Here is a 24313-nt window from a genome sequence, read left to right as displayed (position 1 = left end):
TTAGGCAGCTGCGAGTGGCTCAGAGGCCACATCGAGAGGCAGGGGCAGAGGGAAGAAGGCCTCACATCTGTGACACGTGCTGAGCCAGGAGATTGGAGCTGGTATTTGTGTGGCAGCTTAGCAGTCTGAGATAAGGATCTAGCTTCCTTATAGGAGAGAATACTCTTCTCGCCAAGAAGTATTTATGATTTAAGTCACCTTTTCAACTCTGCAGTGGTTTTCAGAGAGCGGACGCTAAAGGATAACTGGAAGGAAAGTTTTTTCAAAAGCTGTTCTCTACAAATAATAATTTTAAAAATTTAGCTGCGTGTGGTGGCACCTGTAGTCCCATCTCCTTGGGAGGCTGAGGCAGGAGGATCACTTGAGCTCGGAAGATGAAGGGTGCAGTGAGCTGAGATCACACCATTGCACTCCAGCCTGGGCGGCAGAGCAAGACCCTATCTCAAAGACAGAAACAAAGCACTTGTCCAGAGGCGTCTGGGTTCATTGGTTTTTGTAACAGCAACGTTTTTAAGGAAAAATCTTCTAATAAGAGCATCCACTTACAAGACCATGGAGTCCGTATTGTCACTATGTTTGGAAATTATTTAAAAGTGAAAATACATTTTGTTTTCATTGACTTACACAATAGGAACTTCCAGTATGTCTGAGTTTGTACACTCACGAGACCTTTGATCAGTTTTAAGGACGGAGTGGTTCACTTTGACAATTGCAGGACTTTTTGTGCATTCTGTGAAAGGGCATCTCAGTAGCAGAGAAGCTGGCATGTTTACCCTGGTCTGCTCTGTCTTACTTGTGTGCACCTCATGTTACCCGGGACCAAGGAGGGATTGGGGCCCAGTTAGGGAGGGCATAGCAGGACACACGTGTGCCCGTGTGATTGGAGCATAGGCCTTCAGGGACGCTGCCCACAGGCTGGAATGCAGCCTGTTTCTTCCCCTCAGTGTGCTTGGACTTCGTTTTTAGCCCAAGCCATTTTCTCAGTATATTTATCTTTCCCTGACCAGCCAGAGAATTTCCCTCAATTCTTTCTCTGTGCTATACAAAAAGCCCTAAAACTCCCAGGAATACTTGGTAGGTTCCATGCATGAAAGAGTGGTTTCTTCAGTCATTGTATTTTGAAGCTGGTTATTGAATGAAAACTAAGATAAGCTTAGAACAAGTTTAATTAGTTTAAAATGAAAAACTAAATGGGCCAAGAAGAGGAAATCATGCTAATTTACTAGGTGTTTGCATAAAGTCACTAAATGTATTTCCATATCAGATGAACGAAAAATTGCAAAAAGATATGCATTATCTGAATCAGTTCTTCTTCAGCAGATCATACAATTTAAAATTACATAGAGGAAGACAGAAAAAGTAGCTTATCTTTTTCATTTAGGCAAAATCAAGAAGCTTTTTAGAGATTGCCCAGCAAAGGCTCTCCTGGCAGAAGTTAGTTTCCTCACTGCCCGACGTCCCACAGTGGTTCTCTTCCTCACTCTATCTGGAGTATAGCTGTCACCATCTGTTTTTGCAAAAACTTTCTGGCCCAAACATGAGGTCAGAACAACTCACTTAAAAAAGTTGTAAGGTTGGCCAGGCACAGTGGCTCAGACCTGTAATCCCAGCACTTTGGGAGGCCAAGGTGGGTGGATCACCTGAGGTTGGGAGTTTGAGACCAGCCTGACCAACTTGGAAAAACCCCATCTCTACTAAAAATACAAAATTGGCCTGGTGTGGTGGCGTATGCCTGTAATCCCAGCCACTCGGGAGGCTGAGGCAGGAGAATCACTTGAACCTGGGAGGCGGAGGTTGCGGTGAGCCGAGATCGAGCCATTACACCTAGATTGGGCAACAATAGTGAAACTTAGTCTCAAAAAAAAAAAGAGGTCAAGGTGTTGTTTGCTCAGCGTTAGCTCCGGAATCTCCTAAAGAAACCCCTGGAAGAAGGTGATGGTTGAAGTCTTGTTGAAGGCCAGGCTCTTAGACTCCAGAAACTGAGAACTCTGGACTGTGATTCTTTTACCCCAGAGGACAGAAGAGACACTTGATCCTGAGAAGAGAGAAAGGGGGACACATTTTACATAGGGGACAAATATTTTCTACCTTGATAGAGATTTCAGCCTCAGTTTGCTCCTAAAGCCCAGCTTTGGAAGTATTCCAGGATGCTGTTTTCTCTAAAAAGAATCCTGAGATTCTTAGCCTCCTTTTAGAACGCTTGTAGCTTGGAGCTTTGTTCTGTTTTTGTTTTCTTTCTGAAGTACTTGAAAGGAATGTTGATTGGCTTAATGTAAGTTTGGGTTTTATTTGGGGAGACTCTTTATCCTCCTGCACGTGTTGTCCACTCTCAGTCCCACTGCGGTGTGCATTCCCTTTAGTATTGCATGTATCGCTTCTTCACATCAGTTCTGTTGACAGTGCACCTGCTATGTGTCCTTTGTTGTTTGTCCTCCTTAACTTTTGAATGCGTTTTTTCACTGTTTATTTGTTCATTCTCTCTTTTCACTCATTCATTCCAAAGTGTCTCTCAAGACAGTGGTAATGTGTGACGAGATGATACCAAAATGAATGACCAAAAGAACATGCTTCTGCTTCTGTGTGTCCAACGTTTTAGACATTTGTTTATTTGTTTCTCCTGGTAGATTTTAAGTTCCTTGACGCCCAGGAACTTGTCTCACTTACCTTTGTGTTTTCACTATTTAGTCTACCTCCTAGAATTGGCAGATACTCAGTGAAAGCCTGTGCAGTAAGTAATGTCTATTTCTAGCACATTATTCTGAGATTTAATGATAGATTTAGTGATTGAATGAAATTTCCATTTTCAAATGCAGCAAAAGCATAACTGTTTTCACTCATTCATATTCATTCAACTTCATTCTCAAAATTAGGTCCTGAGTTAACTGATAACTACGTTAGAAATTTGTGGGTTATTTGAGGCAACCAGGTGGTGACATTGAGCTCTCAGACAGTTTGTTTCTGGAATTGATTCATTGCCCTTGCATTGATTTTTGTTCTCAGAAGCCAAGGTTTCCCAGGAAAAATCATTCCCACTTGAATTACGCTGTGATTCTTGCTGGGTTTAAGTAAAGGAAGCCTCTTGGTTCTGTTTCTGCAAACTTACACACTGAACTGGGACAAGTTTTTGTTTTGAGTCATGGCTGGGAAAAGAGGAACCTTTCATTTTATTCAGAAGTCAAAAACAAAGGCCTCCCAGCCACCTGGAGATGTTTTGTTATAGGCAGTAGCCTGGCCTCGACTTTATGCCAAACAGTTGAGCAGGCAGGCTTCTTTGTGCTGGGACCATTGGTTAGCTTCCCAAGCGGAGAAGAGGGAGAAAGCCAGAGCCAGCAGGCTTCTTGCCCTGGGGCCAGGGGAGGCTTCCCAGGAAGCGGGTGCCCTCTGGCTTCTTAGTGTGTGGCCTTTCAGAGCTGCCTCTCCTCTGGCCCTCAGGTCCTCACGGAGTTTGCCCCAGGCGTACATTGAAAACATCCCCAGTGCTCTCTCAAGCACCCACTGCTTATAGGGCCCAGATTTCTTTTCCTTCTTTCCCTTGGAGAGCCAACACTGCATCGGGCATCTGGTGGTTAAACTGAACAGGGAAAGTGACTAAAGGTGCACAGTGCTCATTGTGTAGAGGGGCTGCCCTCCCTCCGATGGGTGCTCTGGTTACCAGTGGTTCCAGTGCAGAGCCTGTCACTAAGCAGGCCTGACTTCCCCACTGGAGGCTTTCCCAGGGGTGGTGTGGCTTTTTACTCTCTGCAGCCACAGAACACAGTCTTTTTCTGAATTATACCAGTCTCTCATGAGCACTGGATTCCTTTGGATGCCTTATGTCTCTTGTGCAAAGTCCTCTAAAATTTAGTTCCCAGCTTCCAAGCCTTTCCTTTTGGCCTTCCTGGAAGTATTTTTGCTGATGAGTCATCTGTCTTTATTCTCTAAAATTAGTTTTTTGTTTCTTTCATTCCTATTTCCACCCCACATATATACACATGCTCCTTAACTTAGAGGGTTACACCCTGGTAAATCCATTGTTGAAAATGCACTAATACTATTGTAAAGATGAAAACTCACAGGTTGAACTATTGTAAGCTCATGTGCTCCTTGACCTACATGGGTGATAGAGGTATGTCCCAGGAAGCCCATCACAAAGTTGAAAAATCAAAGTCAGACCATCTTAGGTTGAGGATCTTTTGCACCCTGAAGATATGTGTCGTATCTTTAAACATACTCCCTAGCTTTTCTTTTTACTTTTTCTATTGAAGTAATTATAGAATCACAGAAAGTTGCAAAAGCAGAGAAGTAGGTAAGGAGGTCCTGTGCATCTTCACAAAGCCTCCCACAGTGGTGGCATCTTGCATAACGTCAGTACACAATCAAACCAGGACGCTGACTTTTCGGCAGCCCACAGAGCTTATTCACATTCTGCCAGGTTTAGATGTGTATGTGTGCCCATGTGTGTGTGTGTGTGTGTGTGTGCACGTGCGCATGCACGTGCCTGTGTGTGTGTTTAGTCCTATGCAGTTTTATTATGTATAGATTTGTGTAACCACCCACTTTCAAAATACAGAACCATACAGAATTTTCCCATAATCAAAGGGCTCCCTATCCTGCCTTGGTTCAGCCTTAACTAACCCCTGCTCCATCTCTATTTCCAGCAACCGCTAATCTGTTATTCTGTTTCTGTTGTTTTGTTATTTCAAAATGTTACATAAATGGAGTCATGCAGCATGTAACTTTTTGAGATGGCTTTTTTTACTCAGCAGAATTCCTTTGATACACCCGCTTTGTTGCATGTATCAGTAGCTCTTTCTTCTTTATTGCTGAGTAGTATTCAGTTTTTGGCTATTGCAGGGAAATATACAGAAATTATGAACAATCCTGTCTGGGTTTTTGTGTGAAATAGTTTTCATTTCTCTGGGGTAAATGCCCAGGAATGCATTTGCTGGGTCCTTTGGTAAGCACACATTTAGTTTTTTTTTTTTTTTTCTTGAGAAGGAGTTTCGCTCGTTACCCAGGCTGGAGTGCAACGGCGCGATCTCGGCTCACCGCAACCTCCACCTCCTGGGTTCAAGCAATTCTCCTGCCTCAGCCTCCCGAGTAGCTGGGACTACAGGCACGCGCCACTGTGCTCAGCTATTTTTTTTGTATGTTTAGTAGAGACGGGGTTTCACCACATTGACCAGGATGGTCTCGATCTCCTGACCTCGTGGTCTACCCACCTCGGCCTCCCAAAGTGCTGGGATTATAGGCATGAGCCACCGTGCCTGGCCACACATTTAGTTTTTAAAAGACACTGCCAGACTCTTTTCTAGAATGAGTGTACCATGGTACATTACCACCAGAAATGTATGAATGATCTTCAGCTTCTCAGCATCTCACAAGTTCAGGATTGCTTTGTTAAGTTTGTCGGAGAGAATGGTTAAAATCCAACATGTGGCTGGGTGCAGTGGCTCATGCCTGTAATCCCAGTACTTTGGGAGGCTGAAAGGAGCAGATCATGAGGTTAGGCGATTGAGACCAGCCTGTCCAACATAGCGAAATCCCATCTCTACTAAAAATACAAAATTTAGCCGGGCATGGTAGCGGGTGCCTGTAATCTCAGCTACTCAGGAGGCTGAGGCAGGAGAATCGCTTGAACCTGGGAGCCGAGATTGTGCCACTCCACCCCAGCCTGGGAGACTCAAGCAAGACTGTCTAAAACACAAAAACCCAACACATGATATTTTAGAATAGAAAGTTTATCGTATATGATCCAGCCTCAGTAATTTTTGTTAAATATTGAATTACTTAGCTACACTCTTTAGTGCATTAAACTCTCTCTGTATGCCCTTACACATTCGATTTCTTTATTTTTCTGATGTGTGCAAATGAGTAATTAAATATGTCCACAAGCCAGTGAAAGCAAGAGGAAACTAACAGCCTAGAACCATCAACTGCATCATCAGCCTTGTGAGACTGAGCATTAGATTTGGCCTTGGCATCACTTGCCACCTATCGGCGTAGCATTATGTCTTTACATAAACTGCAGTATCTAGTGTGGCATACTGATTTTAAAAAACAGGTGGTCTTCTTATAGGTGGGAATATTTTTTTTTAAAATAGATCTAGTCAGTTATGTATTTCTATGAAAATAAAATCTTTATTAAAATAATTGAGAAAATATAGTATAACAAACATATCCCCTAAATTTGCTGAGTGATCTCAGATAAGTTACTGTGTAGTACCTCAACTTCCTTAGCTACAATATAGGAATAATATAATCTCTAAGGAATGTGAGACAAATTGCATATGTAAAACACCTAATGATGCTTTTCTTAGAGTAGCTGCTGATAAATGTTCTTTTTTTCCTGTCTCGGCCCTGATTATAACTTACTTGATATAGATAAAATAATAAAGACTTTAAGGGGCAAAGATACAAATAGCTAGGTATAATGTTGCCTTTACTTCATTAATCTTTGATCATCAGTAACTGCTTTATCTGCTTCCTGTCTTCCTCCAAGTGATGACCTCACCTGATCCTGTTCTTAACATCAAAACCAAAAGCCTTTCGTGGGATGTATGCAAGTCCATTGTCTCCAGCTACAGCCCCTCAGAGCAGAATAGACTGTTGGGAAGAGCCCTTACTCGTGGTTCCATTCACATTTGACAAAAATCATTACTAAGTACAAAGTATTTATATCCCAGTAAAACTTTCAACAGAAATAAATGTGGTTTTTTTCCTCCAAATAAACATGCATAAAGCATTTGCATTGACCAGTGGGAAAAGAGTGATATTATAATATTATGTGAAAGGAAAGTCCTTTTATAGAATAACTTAAAACACTAAATTTTTTTCTGTAAGATGATGTAAAATTGTGGTTGAGATTCATGCAATTGTTATTTGCTAACGCTGAATCAATGTTTTCAAGTTGAGAAAAGTTTTATGCCAACAGAGAGCTTAGAAGCGACTGTGGAAGCTGGTCCCGCACTGACATACCTGACACGTCACAGACACTGAGTAGGTGATGATCAGGTGAAGAAATCCACAGTGTGTTATCCTCATTTGTAACTCGGTTTTTCAGTAGGAATTGATTGAAAATATAAGACTGTCCACTGTCTTCAGATTTTATAGTTTCTTGCTGATGGTCACTTCTAAATAATGGAGAGTTATAAATGCCTGCTTTAATGAGCTTTTTGTCAGTAGGACTTGATTAATGTAAAACAAAAGGTGAGACACTGCAACACAAGGTCAAGAGAGGCAATGCTAAGGCCTTAAAATGCCCAGTTGGAAATAGGTGTACATGAATAGTCCTGTTTACTTGGTTTTTTCTTTTTTTCCTGTTTTTTCTGAGACGTGTCTCACTCTGTCGCCCAGGCTGGAGTGCAGTGCTGTGGTCTCAGCTCACTGCATCCTCTGTCTCCCAGGTTCAAGTGGTTCTCCTGCCTGAGCCTCCCAAGGAGCTGGGATTACAGGCATCTGCCAACGTTTTAGTAGAGACAGGGTTTCACCATGTTGGCCAGGCTCCCTTGGACTCCAGACCACAAGTGATCCAAAGTGCTGGGATTATAGGCATGAGCCACTGCGCCCAGCCCTGTTTATCTGTTAAATTTCCTTCCTTCCTTCCCTCCTTCCCTCCTTCCCTCCTTCCCTCCCTCCCTCCCTCCTTCCCTTTTCTTTTCTTTTCTTTTTTCTTCCTTTCTTTCTTCCTTTTTTTTTCTTTCTTCTTTCTCTTTCTTTCTTCTCTCTCTCTCTCTCCTGTCTCTTTCCTCTCTCTCCTCTCTATTCTCTTTCTCTTCTCTTTCCTTCCCTTCCCTTCTCTTCCCCTTCCCCTTCCCTTTCCCTTTCCCTTTTTTTTCCCCTTTCCTTTCCTTTGTCCTGCTCTTGTTGCCCAGGCTGGAGTGCAATGGCACAATCTCAGCTCACTGCAACCTCCCCCTCCCGGGTTCGAGCGATTCTCCTGCCTCAGCCTCCCGAGTAGCTGGGATTACAGGTGCCTGCTACCATGCCTGGCTAATTTTTGTATGTTTAGTAGAGATGGGGTTTTGCCACGTTGGCCAGGCTGATCTCGAACTCCTGACTTCATGATCCACCCGCCTTGGCCTCCCAAAGTGCTGGGATTACAGGCGTGAGCCACCGTGCCCGGCTGTTAAATTTCTTTTTTAAAGGGCATTTTATGATTCTCTATTTCTTATTTTGACGCTCAGCTTCATAAACTAAATATTTTATTACCAAAGAATCACAAGTCTTTGGTTCAGTGAGGAAAGAGGTAAACTACCTGTATGTATTTTTGTATGTATTTCCGACAGGTTTGTACTGATTGTTGTTTTTCTTATTGAATAGGTAGAGACATTGGCCAAAAATATATTAGCTAGAGTTTCACCAGGACAGCTTAAAAGCTCCAGAATAGCCAGGACTGGAGAAACTGATAAGGCTTTTGGGGCTTTGTTATCATTTGTTTGTTTTCCCTTCCATTTGTTAAAGTACAAAATTTAGAACCAGAAGATGAAAGAAGTGTTGAGCTCTCTCTGCTTGGAGCCGTGATGTTGATGGGCCGGGGGCGGGGAACAAACAGAAAGTGGACCTCATCATCTCTCACTTTGCCTCTTGGTCTCCTTGACGGGACTGCTCTCCAGACCTAGGCCAGCAGAAGCTAAAGCCCCAGATGGTGAAGGCTTTGTAAGGAAAAACTTACTTAATCAGAGTGCGTTCAAGTCTCTGTTCTCGGACAGATTCGATCCCTGGGTACCAAAAGAACTTGATAATTATATCACCATATTGAGATATCAATCCTTAAGTAACTGTGGGAAAGGGAGAGGATGCCAGAAACTGAAAACGCACTTGTGCTTTTTAAAGAAGGTGAATTTCATGCATTAATCAGAATGAGGTTAATCTAACTAGGCAGGGTCCTAGAGACAATTTTTAAACCGCTGGTCAAGAAAAAGTGAACAGGTTACAATGTGTTAACTTTATTTAGTTCTCTACTAGGTTCCTGGCTTGATGAAGGACATGTAGTGGAATTAGTGGGTGGGCATTTGACCAGGCCTTCCAACATTTAATTTGTAGACAAGAAAGGAAAATCCGGGCCGTCTCTTAGTATAGTTACTGGAATTAGACTGTTGAATGGCTATAAAAAAGAGAACGAAGGATGGAGACCAAAACTCTCCTCATCCTCCCACACTGGTCTGCAGGTAAGGCAAGCTTCTGAGTAAGACAGTTCTCATGCCCCACTGGTACATAAGGAAGTCACTTCCAGTCTGGAGCCACAATTAGATCAGATGTGCTGACTGACAAAGGTAGTGATGGGCGATGACAGACCAGTCATCTCAGGTGGACCGAGGTCCTGCAGAACAGACTAGTTTGATGCCTGGTGTCACCTCCTGTAGGGGAGAAGAGTGTAGTCCCGCCTTCTAACTAACTCCACCTGACCTATCAGAACTTTGATGTCGCATGTGACATCTGGAAAGACTGTTCATCCCAATTCAGGCATCCCGGAAAACTTTACTTTGCTGTGTTAAGCGCTAGTTTTCTTAAAAATGGGCAAATTTCCATCATGTAGCAAGGACAGTCTTAGTGCCGTAGCCAAAATTATTGTTGCTGCGTTCAAAGCTTTGCAAGTGAGACTGTCATTGCAGGTGTTGGCAAGTGGATGATGTCAGCAGTGCTGGAGGGAGTTTCCTGCGGCATGTTGCAGGTGTCTGTGCTCATGCAGAAAGCCTGTGAGTGGTTGAATTGGTTTGGAAGGTATGAGCATCAAATCTAGACAAGGGCCTGTCAGATATTTCAGATGACAGAATTCGGATCCCAACAGATCTCAGCAGGAATAAGTCCAAATCTATCACAAAAAGTTTCATTAATCAGTTTCAATATATGAGTGTTTTGAATCAGTACAGAATAAGGATCACACAGGTGGCAACAGCATGTGTTTAACGAAGAAATGGCCTTACATGTGCTATTTGATGGCGTCCACAGTGCTGTCATGCCCCCCCCCCCAAGTAACTCCTTCCGCTGTGGTGACCAGGGGACGCCGTCATCTTGCTTTCTGGCTGCTGTTTGGATCACATGGGTATTGTGTTCAGTTCTCCAGCCCCTACTTCATTTTGTTGTGCTTAATGAAGATCACATCAATTCATTGTGTCCACACTGAGCAAAACTGACTTGATTGAGGAGTGTGAGAGTAATAAAAACAGGATATATTGCAGAATGATCTTCCAGTGAGAACATGCCCTGGAAACCATAATTATAATATCCTCGAACATATTACACTGGTTATGTATGCACTCTTTTGACTTCTTAGTGCTCAACAACTGCTGAAATATCATGACTTCTGGGGAGTCATGCTTGTATTTAATTTTCAGTAAGGACTGGCCACAGTTCTATTTATCTCTACTAAAAACATCTCCTTGGCAAAGAAAATGCCCTTTCCATTTTTCTGTGTGTGTGTGCGTGTGTGTGTGTGTGTCTGTGTGTACGTGCAAATGCATGTGAGCATGTTTTTCCTGCACGTACATGTGTGTCCACGCACATCAGCACGTGTGCTTTTTCTGCGTGTGGGTGTATGCACACATTCACGTGAGCCTGTTTTTTCTGCATATATGTGTGTGCATGCACATGAGCACGTTTTTCCTGCACGTGTGTGTGCACCCACATGAGCATGTGTTTTTCCTGCATGTGTATATACGCACACATGCACATGAGCCTGTTTTTTCCTGCATGTATATGTGTGTGCACGCACATGAGCATGTGTGTTTTTCCTGCATGTGTGTGCGCACACATGTGAGCATGTGTGTGCTTACTCCATTATTCCATATCTCTTTTCTTGCTCTTCTTTTAAATGTTAAAGAATTTTATTTTCAGACTCTTTTAGTTGAGTCATTTCATTAAACCTGTTGGAATGCCAAAGACTGCTCTCTTTAATACGTTACTGGGAAGTTTCCAGGAGGCATTTCTACAAGATGAGCCTTTGAAGAAGCCGATCCTGTTTTCCATTTTTTGCTTTCAACATACAAGTTGAAATTTTACCTTTCTCTATTTAATATAAACCAAATTCCATCTTTAAAAAAAATGCTTATTTTTAACTTTTATTTTAGGTTCGGGGCATATGTGCAGGTTCGTTATATAGGTAAACTCATGTCATGGGGTTTGGTGTACAGATTATTTCTTCACCCAGGTACTAAGCATAGTACTCAGTAGGTTTTTTTTTTCTTATCCTTTCCCTCCTCCCAGCTTCCACCTTCCAGGTAGGTCCTAGTGTCTGTTGTTTCTCTCTTTCTGTCCATGTGTTCTCATTATTTAGCTCCCCTTTGTAAGTTAGAACATGGGTAGTTGGTTTTCTGTTCATGCATTAGTTTACTAAGGATAATGGCCTCTAGCTCTGTCCATCCTTCTTTTTTATGACTGCATAATATACTTTGAAATAGGAGAGTATATTATTGTGGGGGGCGGGCAGTGAACTGATGTCAAAGGAGCTCCAGGTCGTGCTGTGCCCGCAGGGTTCAAGAAATAAAATGTCAGCCTAAGGAAAGGCAAGCAGGCTGCAGGAGCATGGGCACCATCGGCAGGTACCTTGAAGACATGTCATGGTAAAGAGGAATACACTTTGGCCAACTGCAGTGAGAGGCTACGGTTGCTCTCCAAATCATCTGGGGGTGGGGAGCAGCATTTCCCAAACTTGACACCCCTGGATAACAACTCTTGCTGAAGAGAGTTTCTTCTCTTTCGGGGATGTTGGGCAATGGAAAGAAAATCAGAAATTCCTAGTGTCAAATTCTGCTTTCAGCAGAATTAGACTTGATGCTCCCTGGGTGGTTAAGTCTGTGTTGTTCCCTCTGTGAGCTTTGGCCCCACGTCAGCCCCGTCCATCTCCTGTCCTATCTGGATGTCAACGCTAAATCCCCTGTGCCTCAGCTGCACGCAGTCTCGTGTCTCTGCAGGGCATCCACCTTCTGGTGCTGGAATGTCCACTCACTGTCCCATCTTAACGTACATAGTTGCCTTGAATATGCCCCTGTGTTTCCTCTGCTTTTTCCTCCTGTCTTACTTATATTTGCATGGATATTACTTTATGGTACTAACTTCGATTTGCCCTCTGTTCCTCCCTGCCTCTACCCCATACATCCTTCAGTAATCTTCTTTCATCTTATTAAGGCAGCAGTCCCCAGGGACCGGTTTTGTAGAAGACAATTTTTCCATGGACCAGCTCAGGTGATGGTGGGGGCGGGGATGGTTTTAGGATGAAACTGATCTGCCTCAGATCATCAGGTATTAGAGTCTCATCTCATAAGGAACGCGCAACCTGGATCCCTGGCATGCACAGTTCACAATAGGGTTCACGCTCCTGTGAGACTATAATGCCACTGCTGATCTGACAGGAGACGGAGCTTGCAGGGGAATGCCGGCTCAGCTGCTGCCCACTTCCCACTGTTGCGGCTCAGCTCCTGACAAGCCAGGGACCAGTACTGGTCCACTGCCCGGGCATTGGTGACCCCTGTATTAAAGGATCTTTTTTATTCTTCCTACTGAAGAATGAAAAGGTGCTTCCCAAACCCATATTTTCCCTTCATCAGGGCAGCAGGCACGTGGACCCACAGTATGGTTTGTCATTTCAGACAGAGGAACATGCTGCATATGGTTGAGGCAGTTCCCTTTTTATCCCTGGTTTTTATACTGAGACTGAATCACATTTTATGTGCAGAGTGGCTGCCCCCTGAGATTCCACCTGCAAGTTGCCATTGAAACTCCTACTTCTGCTTCTGACCTGCAGCGGCTCTGGGAAGCTGTGGCTTTCATACTTCCCCTGCTGGCCGTATGGCTTGCCCATTCCCACAAGTACTCAGATGATTGTCTTTGTCAAAAACAAGAGTATGGAAACAGATACCAATGGCAACAGCTTCCATTCACCAAGTGCTTATAGAAGTTGAATGCTTCACATGTGGATTCTCACAGTTAGGGAAGATGCATATAGTAACATGATTTCATTTCATACAGGAGAAAACTGCAGATAGAATGCTCCAGGAATTTCCCAAGGCCACACATGGGATAAGGACCTCAGCGGATGTGTTGGGCTCCTCCTTCCGTACCCCATGTCCAGACGGACACCGATTATAGCCTGGGTTCAAACTGCCTCAGCTCATAGCCCCTTGGGGAGCACAGAGGGCTTGCAGCTGCAACAATTCCCAGCTCTTAGGGCCCTGATCCTACTTTGCACTTAACTGGAGGCTTGGTCCTTTTCCAGGGTCCCTCAGCCCAACGAGGTCCTCTAGGAGCCCTCTGTGGCAGGGTCTCTCTTTCCAGGTAGTGAGGAGGGGACCTTTTCATCTCAAAGCCAACTTTTCAGGGGATTTCTTTCAGTAGAGCTACAGGGCCCGTAGAGGCCAGTGGGAGGCTTCCCACATCTTAATCACTCGGGTTTTCACCATAGAACTCCACATCCCTTCCTAGTCATCCTTCTGTGTGGATCCTGGTCCATGAGCCAGGTCCTGTTCACACCTGCAGTCCACTTGTGGGCCGAGTTCAGGTCCTCTTCCACCCAGCACTCTGCTGGGCTTCTCAGCCCTAAAAACAGTCAGCAATAGCTCTGATGGCCTCCAGGGGGCAGCCTTGCCTAACCCTGCGGCTGCCAGACCTGCTCGTGGTTCTCAGTAGTATCCAGATTGCTGTGAACTTCCTTAGGACACAGCTCTTCTCTTGAATGTTGGGCAAAGATTTATCTTCTTATCATAAATTTGCAGCATGCCCAGAAGTACACCTTTTTCTCTTAGAAAGTTTATGCTAAGACTTTGATAGACATCCTAAAGGTTTTTTTTCTCATTTCTTTATTCAGGGATATTTTAGGCATCATATGTACCATTTTAAAAGCTTAAAAACAGACTTTCCTTGAATGATGTTTAATTATGATACATGTCCATTCATCCCCAACTGACATTAAAAATGACCTTTATCTAAGACTTTTTTTTCCAAATTGAATGAGAATATTTCCTGTAGGACCAGACAGAAAAATTCCAAAGGGGCAAATATTTTAAATGGTTAAAATGTAGCCTTGCTCTGTTTGCTTCATTTAGTTTGTCCTTTTTCAACTTCATGGTCCGAGGATCAGTTCCTTCGGGCTCTCTTCAGTACCTGTGGCTCTTCACTGGTTTCACCAGCCAGCAGGAGGGTGAGCGCATCCAGCACGTGGTGAAATATCCAGGATGTTGGGGGGAGTGCACTAGCGGTTTTTTTTTTTTTTTAAAACTGCCAGGTGGAAGGGAAAATGTTTGACCCCTAAAGATTCATGGCGCTTCCCCTCGAATTGAGAGGAAGTGATTTCTATAGTCTCTAACGGACTAATTCCAGCACGTTTTCCTGATACTGTACTATTTTTAGGAGTAAGAAGATTTATAAATGTGGGATGACGTTAAGTTTACTAGACCAAGTGACATATTTTCAACAATTGGTAGAAACCTGAATGTGTTTTGAAAAATGTCTAGAGAAAGACAATTTTAAAACTATGGTTTTTCTTGTTATGAGAAGAGTTTTTCTAAAAAAAAAAAAAAATAGTGGCTAGAGTTTACTTACTTTTCTTCGCTCCGTATTGTCATCTCATTGAATCTTCCAGGCAGCTTTTTTTTTAAGACGGAGTCGCTCAGACTGGAGTGCAGTGGCATGACCTCAGCTCACCGCACCCTCTTGTCTCCCAGTTCAAGCGATTCTCCTGCCTCAGGCTACCAAGTAGCTGGGACTACATGTGTGCACCACCACACCCAGCTAATTTTTGTGTCTTTAGTAGAGACAGGGTTTCACCATGTTGGCCAGGCTGGTCTCAAACTCGTGACCTCACGTGATCTTCCCGCCTCGACTCTCAAAGTGCTGAGAAATACAGGCATGAGCCACCATACCCAGCCCCAAGCGACTTTTTGAATCAGGTATTATTACCGTGCCCATTTTATAGTTGAGAAAACAGAGCTGGATCCAGGTAACTTTCCAAAGGTTACACCCTAGGAATTGTTCAGTCAACGTCTGAACCCAAGCAATCTGGCTTCGCAATCTACCCTCTTAGTCATTATTTTCTATTATCTCTTATGAGAAGTGTTTGATTTTAATGATCATTTATGGAAGACGCACTAATAGCTCTTGGGCTGTTGCAGTGGAATTGTGTAGACGCACAGCTGTGCATTGTGCACCTGGCCAGTTCTGAGTCATTTTTGATCTTCTCTTTGCCAGAGTATAAAAATGAGACTTGTTAAAATGGTTTTGTATCTTAAATGGTATTTTTGGTAGTATTTGCTGGAGAAGAGGAATTCTGCAGAGGTCCCCACCCAAACAGGCAGCCTGCCCCCATTCCCGTCCCACAAGTTGGGTCCTTGAGTGAGGCCTTACAGTGAGTCAGGGGACAGGCTGCTCATCTCCTAGTTCGGAGCCCAGACAGCCCTGAGTCTCAGCTGGCAGGGCTTCAGGGAGAGGGCCCAGCGGTGCTGGGGGGCCGACCCCTACTGTCTGAGCAGGGCTGGGAGGGTGATTGGGACACCTGTATTTCAGGGCCCTGTTACGAGATGTGTCCTGTCTAGGATATGCAGGTTCTCCACTGCTGCCTCAGTTTTGTTCTGTTTTGTTGATTTTGCTATGTTTTCTAGTAGGCTTTAAAAAAAAAAAGTGTTTTTGTTTTCTCAACAGATTTAAAAGAAGAGATACTAATTTCTATTAGTGGTATAAGAACCTGGCTAAAATGGAGTGCAACTACAGCCAGAGGTCACCTTTGGCTCCTGCCAGCAGGGGACCTGGTTTCTCAGTGCCCAGAGGCTCAGCTTGCACTGAGCCGAAGCCCTCCTGCTGCAGCGTCATTATTTGGGTCAAAGTTGGCTCCTTTACCTTTATTCTCAGCTATACTTCTTCCAATTTGATTGGAGTGAGAGAAGAGCAATGTGCTGCAGGATTGTAGAGTGCCACCTGTTATCTGAGGACCTTTTTCAGATGTACATTTGCTTAAATCACTCCCTTCTGCTGAAAGTTTGAACATAAAAAGTACAAAGGCAGCACAATTGCTAACATCTTAGCAGTGGGACTGAATAACTAGTCTACTATGCAGAGTGCCCTGTTTATTCCTTAAGTGTTCTCCATTTTTAATTCATTAATTAGTACTGTAGTTGATCACAGGCAGGAAACCCGGGAATACTCCATTTCCTAGGTCCCATGGTACAGTGACAAGGGTTGGGGCAGCTTCAATGAAGCACATATATTCAGGCAGAAGATAGAGTTGAGATTTTGAGAGAAAGGAGTGAAATAAATGGCTTATTTTCTTGGTGAGCAGAATAAATGCAGTTGCACAGTGCCGCTTTTTCACCAGTGTCATCTGAGGAGAGGAATCAGAGGGTGGGAGGCTGCAGTGGCTGCATGCGAATGAAAGCAGTGGACACCTTCCACGTGTGGCCAGTTACCTGCCCCACCCCACCACCTGCATGTGGAAGGCAGGTTACCATCTGTAGTAGAAAAGTCCATGGCTTAGATCATGTCGTGGATGTTTTTGATAAAATATTTTGACTCTTTCATGAAACGTTACAGCCTTGTTCTGGTAAATGGTTAGTTTTAGCTCAGTGCAGCCAAGTTGGCACATACTGTACTTGGTTTCTTTGAGCAAGATTTGCCTGTTCAGTTAATTCAAGTCCATCATTATAACCAGGGTAATAATTTTGTCCAGAGGGTTGCTGTTGACGTGATGCCCTCTGCTGCATCCTCTTTCATCTGTGCCCCATAGCGACTCCTTTAGATGGCATTGGTATTCCTAGGATCCCTGTTTTAGCAAACTGAGTCTCTGAGAAATTAAGTGATCTCTTAGATCATACAGCTAATGCTTTGTAAAGCATTTCCAAAATCCAAATTGCCTTACTCAATCTTTCGATACTGTTACTACTATACCATGTGACTTAGCAACTTAGAATGTTTTTCATGGGAAATGTTAGTGTAAATTGGAAAATTCCTTCATGCTGTCATCTTTCCTATTTATAAATGCAGCTGCCATGTTCATGAGAATTTAGAGGAAAAGAGCAAGAGAGCATCTTATTGATTATAGACCCTGTAGGGTTGGTGCAGAGCGTCAGTTCTAATTTGGTGAACTGGTGAGTGGCGTTTTCATGTGGAATTAAATATTGATGCCAAGTGTGGCTGAGTATTCTTTCCGATACCAGCTTCTGGGCATGGTACTTCATCACCTGCGGCTTCTCTTCCTTAATCTATAAAATGAAAAATTTGAACTAGCCTTTCTGTACATGTCCATTGATTAAGATTCTTGAATTGTATGAAATTTAATAACTTATACACAAAAAAATAGGTAGATAAATACGAGAAAGGTTAACAAGTGTTTTATTTACTTTAATATTTTCAGTAAAATTAATTCTCAGGACCCTGGGTAACAGGACTGAAAAATGACTTCTTTGCCAGCAGTTTTCTTATTTTAAAATTGGCCTGCTATATGGTAAATGTGTATTGACCTGCAAGTAACAACAAAAGTATGTTTTATGTATGTAAATATTGCTCAGTGAATGCATTGTAGCATGGAATTGGCACCAAGATTTTCTATGTAAAAAATGGAATTCAGTTTCTTTGTGCATATGTGAGAGAAACAAAGTCATCTGGAAATAGTATGGTTTTAAAGATATGTTTGACAGCAAAAGCACACTTAAAAGCTTAGCTTGGATTTGCCATCATTAATAATTAAGGAATTGCAAATTGAAACCATAGTGAGATACACCACTCATTTAGATGGCTAAAGTTAAAAAGACTTACTGTATCAGTTTTTGGTGAGGATGTGGAGGAACTGAAACTCTCATACACTGCTGGTGGGAAGGTAAAAATGATACATCACTTTGGAAAAGTTTGGCAGTTTCTTAAGAAGTTAAAGATACACCTACCATGTGATCCAGCCACTCCACACCTAGGTATTTCTCTAAATGAAAGGAAATCATAAGTTCATACAGAGACTGTGCCCAAATGTTTATAGGTGCGTTATTTGTAATGGCTGCAAACTGGAAATAACCCAGATGTCCACCAGCAGATGAAGGAATAAATTATGGTTTTATACATACAGGAGACTGTTACTCAACAGCAAAAAGGAATGAACCCTTGATACACACAGTAGTGCGGATGAATCTCAGGGTAATTACGCTGAATGAAAGAAGCTAGACCAAAAAAAAAAAAAAAGAGAGAGAGAGAGAGTGCATATTGTCCCATTCCAGTTCTAGAAATTATTTTAGAAAATGCAAACTAATCTCCAGCGTCTGAGAGCAGATGAGTGCAGGGAGGGAGCGTGACAGAGGGTGTCAGCTGTTTTGAGGTGAGGGAGAGGCTCACTCACGGTGAACTGGACGTAGACAAATGTCAGAACTCACACTGGACACTTTAAATTTGTACAGCTTATGGTATGTCAGTTAGTCCTCAATAAAGCTGTTTTGTGAAAAGCTTGGCTTGGAAGCAAGACCACATGCACACACAGTTTCATTCTGCAAGGACAGTTTTGACTTAGCCTGGAGGCAGCAGGCATTGGACAGAGTGTCATGCAGGAGGTCCCCCAACTTGCCCTGTCTCGCCAACTGAGCCAGCTGTCCTCACTAGACATGCAGAAGATGTGTGAGCTGACTCTTAGTCCCTGAGGAGGCTGAAAGCATTTTCTCCACATGCAAACCACTGCCAAGCCACCAGGGCCCACTTAGTGTAATTAATTGTCTTTTTCAGTTCTCTGAATAGTACCCCAGAGATTGGCAGGAGTTAATGGGCTTCCAGGAAGTAGGCTCTGCTCCCCGGCTCCCACCAGACCTAAAGTCATTCCTGCCGCTCTCGTTCCAGGGTGTCTTTGCTCATCTCTATCTCCAGCAACCTGTTTTATGGTGGTGGCAGTGGAGGAGTCTTGTGTCTTTTCAGCATACACGCTCCTCCCGGCGAAGGCCTGAACTGTTGGCGGCCTGACTGTGAGGCCTGGGCTGGTGTAATCACCTCCATCGCTCCACACCCTGGTCCCCGACCAGGCTCAGTGGCGAATTCATTTCACCACATTGCACGCTTCCTTCTGTTGCATTTTTTCCGGGGGAAATCGGTAGTTTAATAATGAAAAATTGAAACAGAAGTGACCGTTTGCTAAGTAAGAGCCCGAGACACGTCAGAGAAGGCGTCTTATGTCAGCAGATGTGTCTGCGGACTGAGGGTCTTTTCTTATTTCCACCCCACTCCGGATTGAGCCTCAGGAGAATGGGAAGGAGCAGCTTCCCTTCCCTTTCCTTTTTCTCTTTTGTGACGGTGCTGCCCGCCGGCGTCTGTTTATTTTCCTCCCTGCGGCATGGCATGCTGCTTTTGTTGTGCGTGTGTTCACTGGCAGTGTGACTGGATGCCCCTCCCTCCTGTCCTTCCTTCCTTTCCTCTGGGAGCAGTCTGTCACCCGTCCCCTCCCAGGGCAAGTCACACACCGTCCACCGGGGCCCTTTGGACACCGGGCGGCCCACCTGGTGGTGCAGTCAGGCCGGCGGCCTCACCCGCGTCTTCCCTTCCCCAGCTGTGGACGTGGCTGGAGGAGCTGCAGAAGGAGCTGCTGGACGACGTGTATGCCGAGTCAGTGGAGGCCGTGCAGGACCTCATCAAGCGCTTCGGCCAGCAGCAGCAGACCACCCTGCAGGTGACCGTCAACGTGATCAAGGAAGGGGAGGACCTCATCCAGCAGCTCAGGTGCGCCTCGCCCCTCTCCTGGTCGGAACAGACTCTGGAACCCTGCCTGTGACTCCCCTGCCCCTTTCGCTCTTGTGAGCGATCAGCTCTGATTCTCTGTCCAGCCGAGTGCAGAGCAGCAAGTGGCGTCTGTGAAGGCAAAAGAGAGAAACGGGTCTCCTCTCTTTTCTTCTCTCCCTCCCTTACAGTTTAACTTCATAATAATTTTCGTTATAGCATTGACTCATAAACCACAGAGTTTAATTTTAATATTTTCTCTTAACACCCACCTAGTAATTATTGACACTTCTTTATAAACAAGATGAACGTGAGCCTCTGAGGATCGTGCCCTCAGGCCAGTCTCGGGCACAGCATCGAGGTTCAGTCAGGCTGGGATGGGGCGGACCCCCACCCCCAAGTGCTCCTCAAAGTAGGATGTGGGGGCAGAGTCAGGATTGGTTTTTGTTTCCTCAGGAAGCAAATATTTTTTTTATTGGGTCAGGGGGACCATTTAGCCCCCTACTGTATGACTCAGGACAATTTATCAAATTGTTAACTGATAACTTTACATGAAGTGTGCTTTGCTGAGAGAGGCAGGCAGTAGTTACTTAATAAAGGCTTAATTGATTGTATTGGAGGTTAACCTCTCATGTCCAATATGAGTCTGTCACTTATGCTAACCAGGTATTATCCATTTTTTACTTAAGGAGAAAAGTGGCTAAAAATACAACTCTAAAGTAATTTTCTATAATTATCAGCCTTCTTACAGAGTGACTTCAGAAAATGCCAGAGAAATGCTTCAGTGTATCCTCAGATTCGGCAGCGCTGCTCCGAGGAGGAAGCCTAATAGTGTTTGGCAGGGGAGTAGCCCATTCCATTTTCTGAGACAAGCAGTGCAGCTTCCTGCCAGCGCTCTTCCCGTGAAGATTTGCGTGGCCGGATCTGGTATCTAACAATGTGACTTTCTCATCCAATTCCTGTTCGTCTGTGTGCTCTCACAGGGACTCTGCCATCTCCAGTAACAAGACCCCCCACAACAGCTCCATCAACCACATCGAGACGGTGCTGCAGCAGCTGGACGAGGCGCAGTCGCAGATGGAGGAGCTCTTCCAGGAGCGCAAGATCAAGCTGGAGCTCTTCCTGCAGCTGCGCATCTTCGAGAGGGACGCCATTGACGTGAGTTTCCCATGGCTGGCACCCAGCTGCCTGTGGGAGCCTTGGTTTCCTCCATAGCACCGGTGCTCTCTTGTCTCTGCCCTGCTCAGGTCCTGTGGCCTCACCCACACCCCCACCCTCTACACCAGGACAAGGGACTGGGAGGGAGCGAGGGTCCTGGAGGCTGGAATTGGATCGTCCCTGGGAGGCTGGGGGATGCTCAGCCCTGGGCCCTGATGTTGGAAACTGTAGAGCAGGCAGCTCACGTGGCAGAAGCAGAGCACAGCAAGTGCTGAGCAGAACAGAAGGAAGCCAGCACAGCTTTCTCTCGGCCTTGGGGTGTTGAAACCTTGATTGGGTTGCACACAGCGCTTCCCTGTCCTCAGCTTAAGCATGGTCATCAGCTTCAGGCAGCGAGCCTCCCTCTCTTCCTCCCCGTCATCTTCTCATCCTTCCCCTCTCCTCCTCCCCTCTCCTCCACCCTCTCCTTTTCTCTCCCCGTCTTCTCTCTCTCCTACCTTCTCTCTTCCTCACTTCCGCCCTTTTTCTTTCCTTCTTCCTCTCTCTTGCTCTTCTTTCTCCCAGAGTGGGAATAATCCTGACTTGTGGTCATAGCGTTTTAGGTAATAGAAAATCCAGTTTCCCCCCACAGAGAGATATTTTTAGATTATCCGTAATTCTTACCTAAACATGGACTTTTTGCACCTTCTCTGTGAAGAGGAGAAAGAAGTTGCAGGTGTCTTTTATCTTTCTTCAACAAAAAGAGAGTGGTCCTGGGTTCTGTGCTTAGGAGGAGCTCTCTTTCTTGATACTGTGCGCACAGAAGTCAGTCCAATCGCATGAGCTCGACCCTACCTGGGAACATGACGAAAGGGGCCAAAGCGCCTCCCTCCAGCGGGTGAGCTGCCCTCCTGGAACCTGGCCACTTCCTACAGCTGGTGGCTGTGACAGCCTGAAGGCCTCCTCCTTCCCTGTGGATCCTCTGTGACTGCCGATGAACACATGTAGAGCACACAATCTGAATATTTATTTCTTGTCTGTGGTTTAGAACTCATCAACAGTCCTTGGAGGGCACTCAGGCCGGGGATGGCAGGGCTGTGCATAGCCTGCCCTCGGTCACCTTGGTGCAGGAGGGACCTTCTGCCCATAGCAGGCCGTGTGGCTTCCCCTAGGCCTGTCCTGGGGAGTGGTTTTGGTTTGTGGTGCAGGGGCCAGACCAGCCCAGCCCTGTGCGAGACTCTCCTGGATGCCTTTGGTTGGCCACTTGTCTAAATCTCTAGCACTGTTTTCATTAACGACAGACCTTCTTGGCTCTGCTCATTCTCATCATTAGTGAATAACAAGAAAGAAGTCAAACCCTAAACACGTGGCTTGGTGAACGCTGCTCAGATGCTGTGAGTCGTGGCCTTTAGATCCATATCGAGCCGCGTGGAGAAGAGACACCTGCACACCGGCCTCTGCCCGGTGAGGGCCTGAATGGCCTCCCCAAGGTAGCAGCACAGAATACATGGGAAGCCAGCCAGACCCGCTCTCCTCTCTGACTTCAAAGGACTCGCTTTTGTAAAACTTAGCTGTAGATTGAATATTTTCAATGAGGAAACACAAACCAACCAAAATCATTATTTGCAGTTTTTCTTCCAGGACATTTTGATATTTAAAAAAAATTTTGGATTCATATACTTTAAAGAGAAAAAAAGGTCTAGTATTTTAAAAATTGTTAAGTATTTATTATAAGTGTATGAAAGTATTTCCATTTTCATTGAACCAGATCAGGAAACAAAAACATACATTTTTCCCCAGTGAAGCTACAAAATTACAAGTGCCCTAGATCGAGCAAGCATGCCAGAGCCTGGAGGAGTGCATCCGGAGCAGAGGAAACTGTACCTGCAGCCCAGGCTCCTGCCAGCATCAGATGTGGTTCAGAAGCTGTTAGAAGGGCACAGCCTGAGAACCTCTGTTCTCTTTAATCCTGAAAAATGAAAATCTGAGCAGTTTAGGCTTTGGCTGGGTTTCTTCTCTTATCCAGGAAGATGCCACATCTGACGGCCCATAGGAGCATGGAGTTGTATCAATTTGATATAGTAGAATTGATCTGTTACTGGTTAATTTATTTTAAGTCTCTCAGTCTCTTGTCTTTCAATTGGAGTAGCATCTCCATCTCAGAAGTGGCTGGAGGTCTTCCATGTTCATATCAGTGTGGATGGTGCTCCTGTGGAGAAAGCGCATAGGATCCACGGGAAATGCCACTCCGCTCAAGTGTGCAGTGTAATCGCTCTCACAAGAAGCTTTTCCTGCTTTTTAGGTTTTATAATTTTTAAAAAAATGTTTATTATGAAAGTTTTCATGAATGCATGTGGTGGCTCTTACCTGTAATCCCAGCACTTTGGGAGACCGAGGCGGGCGGAGGTTAGGAGTTTGAGACCAGCTTGATCAATGTGGTGAAACCCTGTCTCTACTAAAAATACAAAAATTAGCTGGGTGTGGTGGCAGGCGCCTGTAATCCCAGCTGCTCCAGAGGCTAAGACAGAAGAATTGCTTGAACCCTGGAGGCAGAGGTTGCAGTGAGCTGAGATTGCGCCATTGCATTCCAGTGTAGGTGACAAGAGTGAAACTCCATCTCAAAAAAAAAAAAGAAAAGTCTTCAAAGCTCTTCAGAGCTATACAGAGTATAGAGGACAGTACAATGAAACCCCCCGTATGCCTGTCCCACTAATTCAGCATGATTTTGCCAGCCTGGCTCCCCTTCTTTGGTTATTGCTGTGCTGTAGTATTTTAGAGAAAATCACTGCTAGCTTATTCTTTCACTCCTAATGGCTTTTCTAAAAGATGAAGCTATTTTCTTATAGCCCCACAATCAGCTAAACATCCAACAGTCATTTCTTACTGTCACACGACTCCCAGCATGTTCAGACTGACGTGGGTGCCTCAGCTAGGAGGCACAGGGGGTTGGCTCTTGCATTTAGTGGCCAGTTTCTTAATCCAGAATTGTCCCTCCTTCATCCTGCTCCTCTTTTTTTCATGCCATCATTTTCTGAAATAACAAGACGGGTTGTCAAAGGAGCCAGATTCCACATTCAGCGTTTGTTGACTTGTATTATTTTAGGTTGTGTAACTGTATTGGTTTCCCTGGCATTTCCTCTAAACTTAGAAGTTAGATGCAGAGACCTGATTCTAGTTCTGTTTTTGTGCAAGAGTCTTTTCAAGGGGGTGCATCGTAGCTCCCCATGTCAGGACACGCCTGTCTAATCCCACTTCTGTTGGGACGCTGAGGCTGGCTCAGGTACTGTCATGCTGAGCTGTGGCTAAATCCCCTCAGCCTTTTTCTCACGATAGTTTACTATGTGCTGATGATCACTGCGTACAAAAATGTGAAAACAATTTTCCAGTTTCATTATTCTATGTTTAATAGTTAGATTCATCTATAAAGAGGAATTCTTCATTATGAAGTGATTACTTTTATCTTTTAATTAAGTACCAGTATTTAGGATAGTGTTTGGTTTTCTATGTATCTATTTTTTTTTTTTTTTTTGAGACGGAG

At 44.5% G+C, this 24313-nt stretch overlaps 1 protein-coding gene across 5 annotated transcripts in view; it reads left to right on the top strand.

Moving 5' to 3' along the window:
- Positions 1 to 24313, top strand: part of TRIO (trio Rho guanine nucleotide exchange factor) — a 238789-nt gene that overhangs the window by 68071 nt on the left and 146405 nt on the right. For all 5 annotated transcript variants that reach the window (XM_017524673.2, XM_017524676.2, XM_017524674.2 and 2 more), the window contains 2 exons: positions 19472 to 19641; positions 20622 to 20796. In XM_017524673.2, the coding sequence (XP_017380162.1) occupies positions 19472 to 19641; positions 20622 to 20796 (345 nt within the window). The remainder of the gene's footprint in view (positions 1 to 19471; positions 19642 to 20621; positions 20797 to 24313) is intronic.

Source organism: Cebus imitator, unplaced genomic scaffold (assembly GCF_001604975.1).
Source record: "Cebus imitator isolate Cc_AM_T3 unplaced genomic scaffold, Cebus_imitator-1.0 Scaffold35, whole genome shotgun sequence".
In the NCBI taxonomy this organism is placed as follows: Eukaryota; Metazoa; Chordata; class Mammalia; order Primates; family Cebidae; genus Cebus; species Cebus imitator.
Note: the sequence above shows the minus strand (reverse complement) of the source record. Positions and strands in the feature narration are given on the sequence as shown.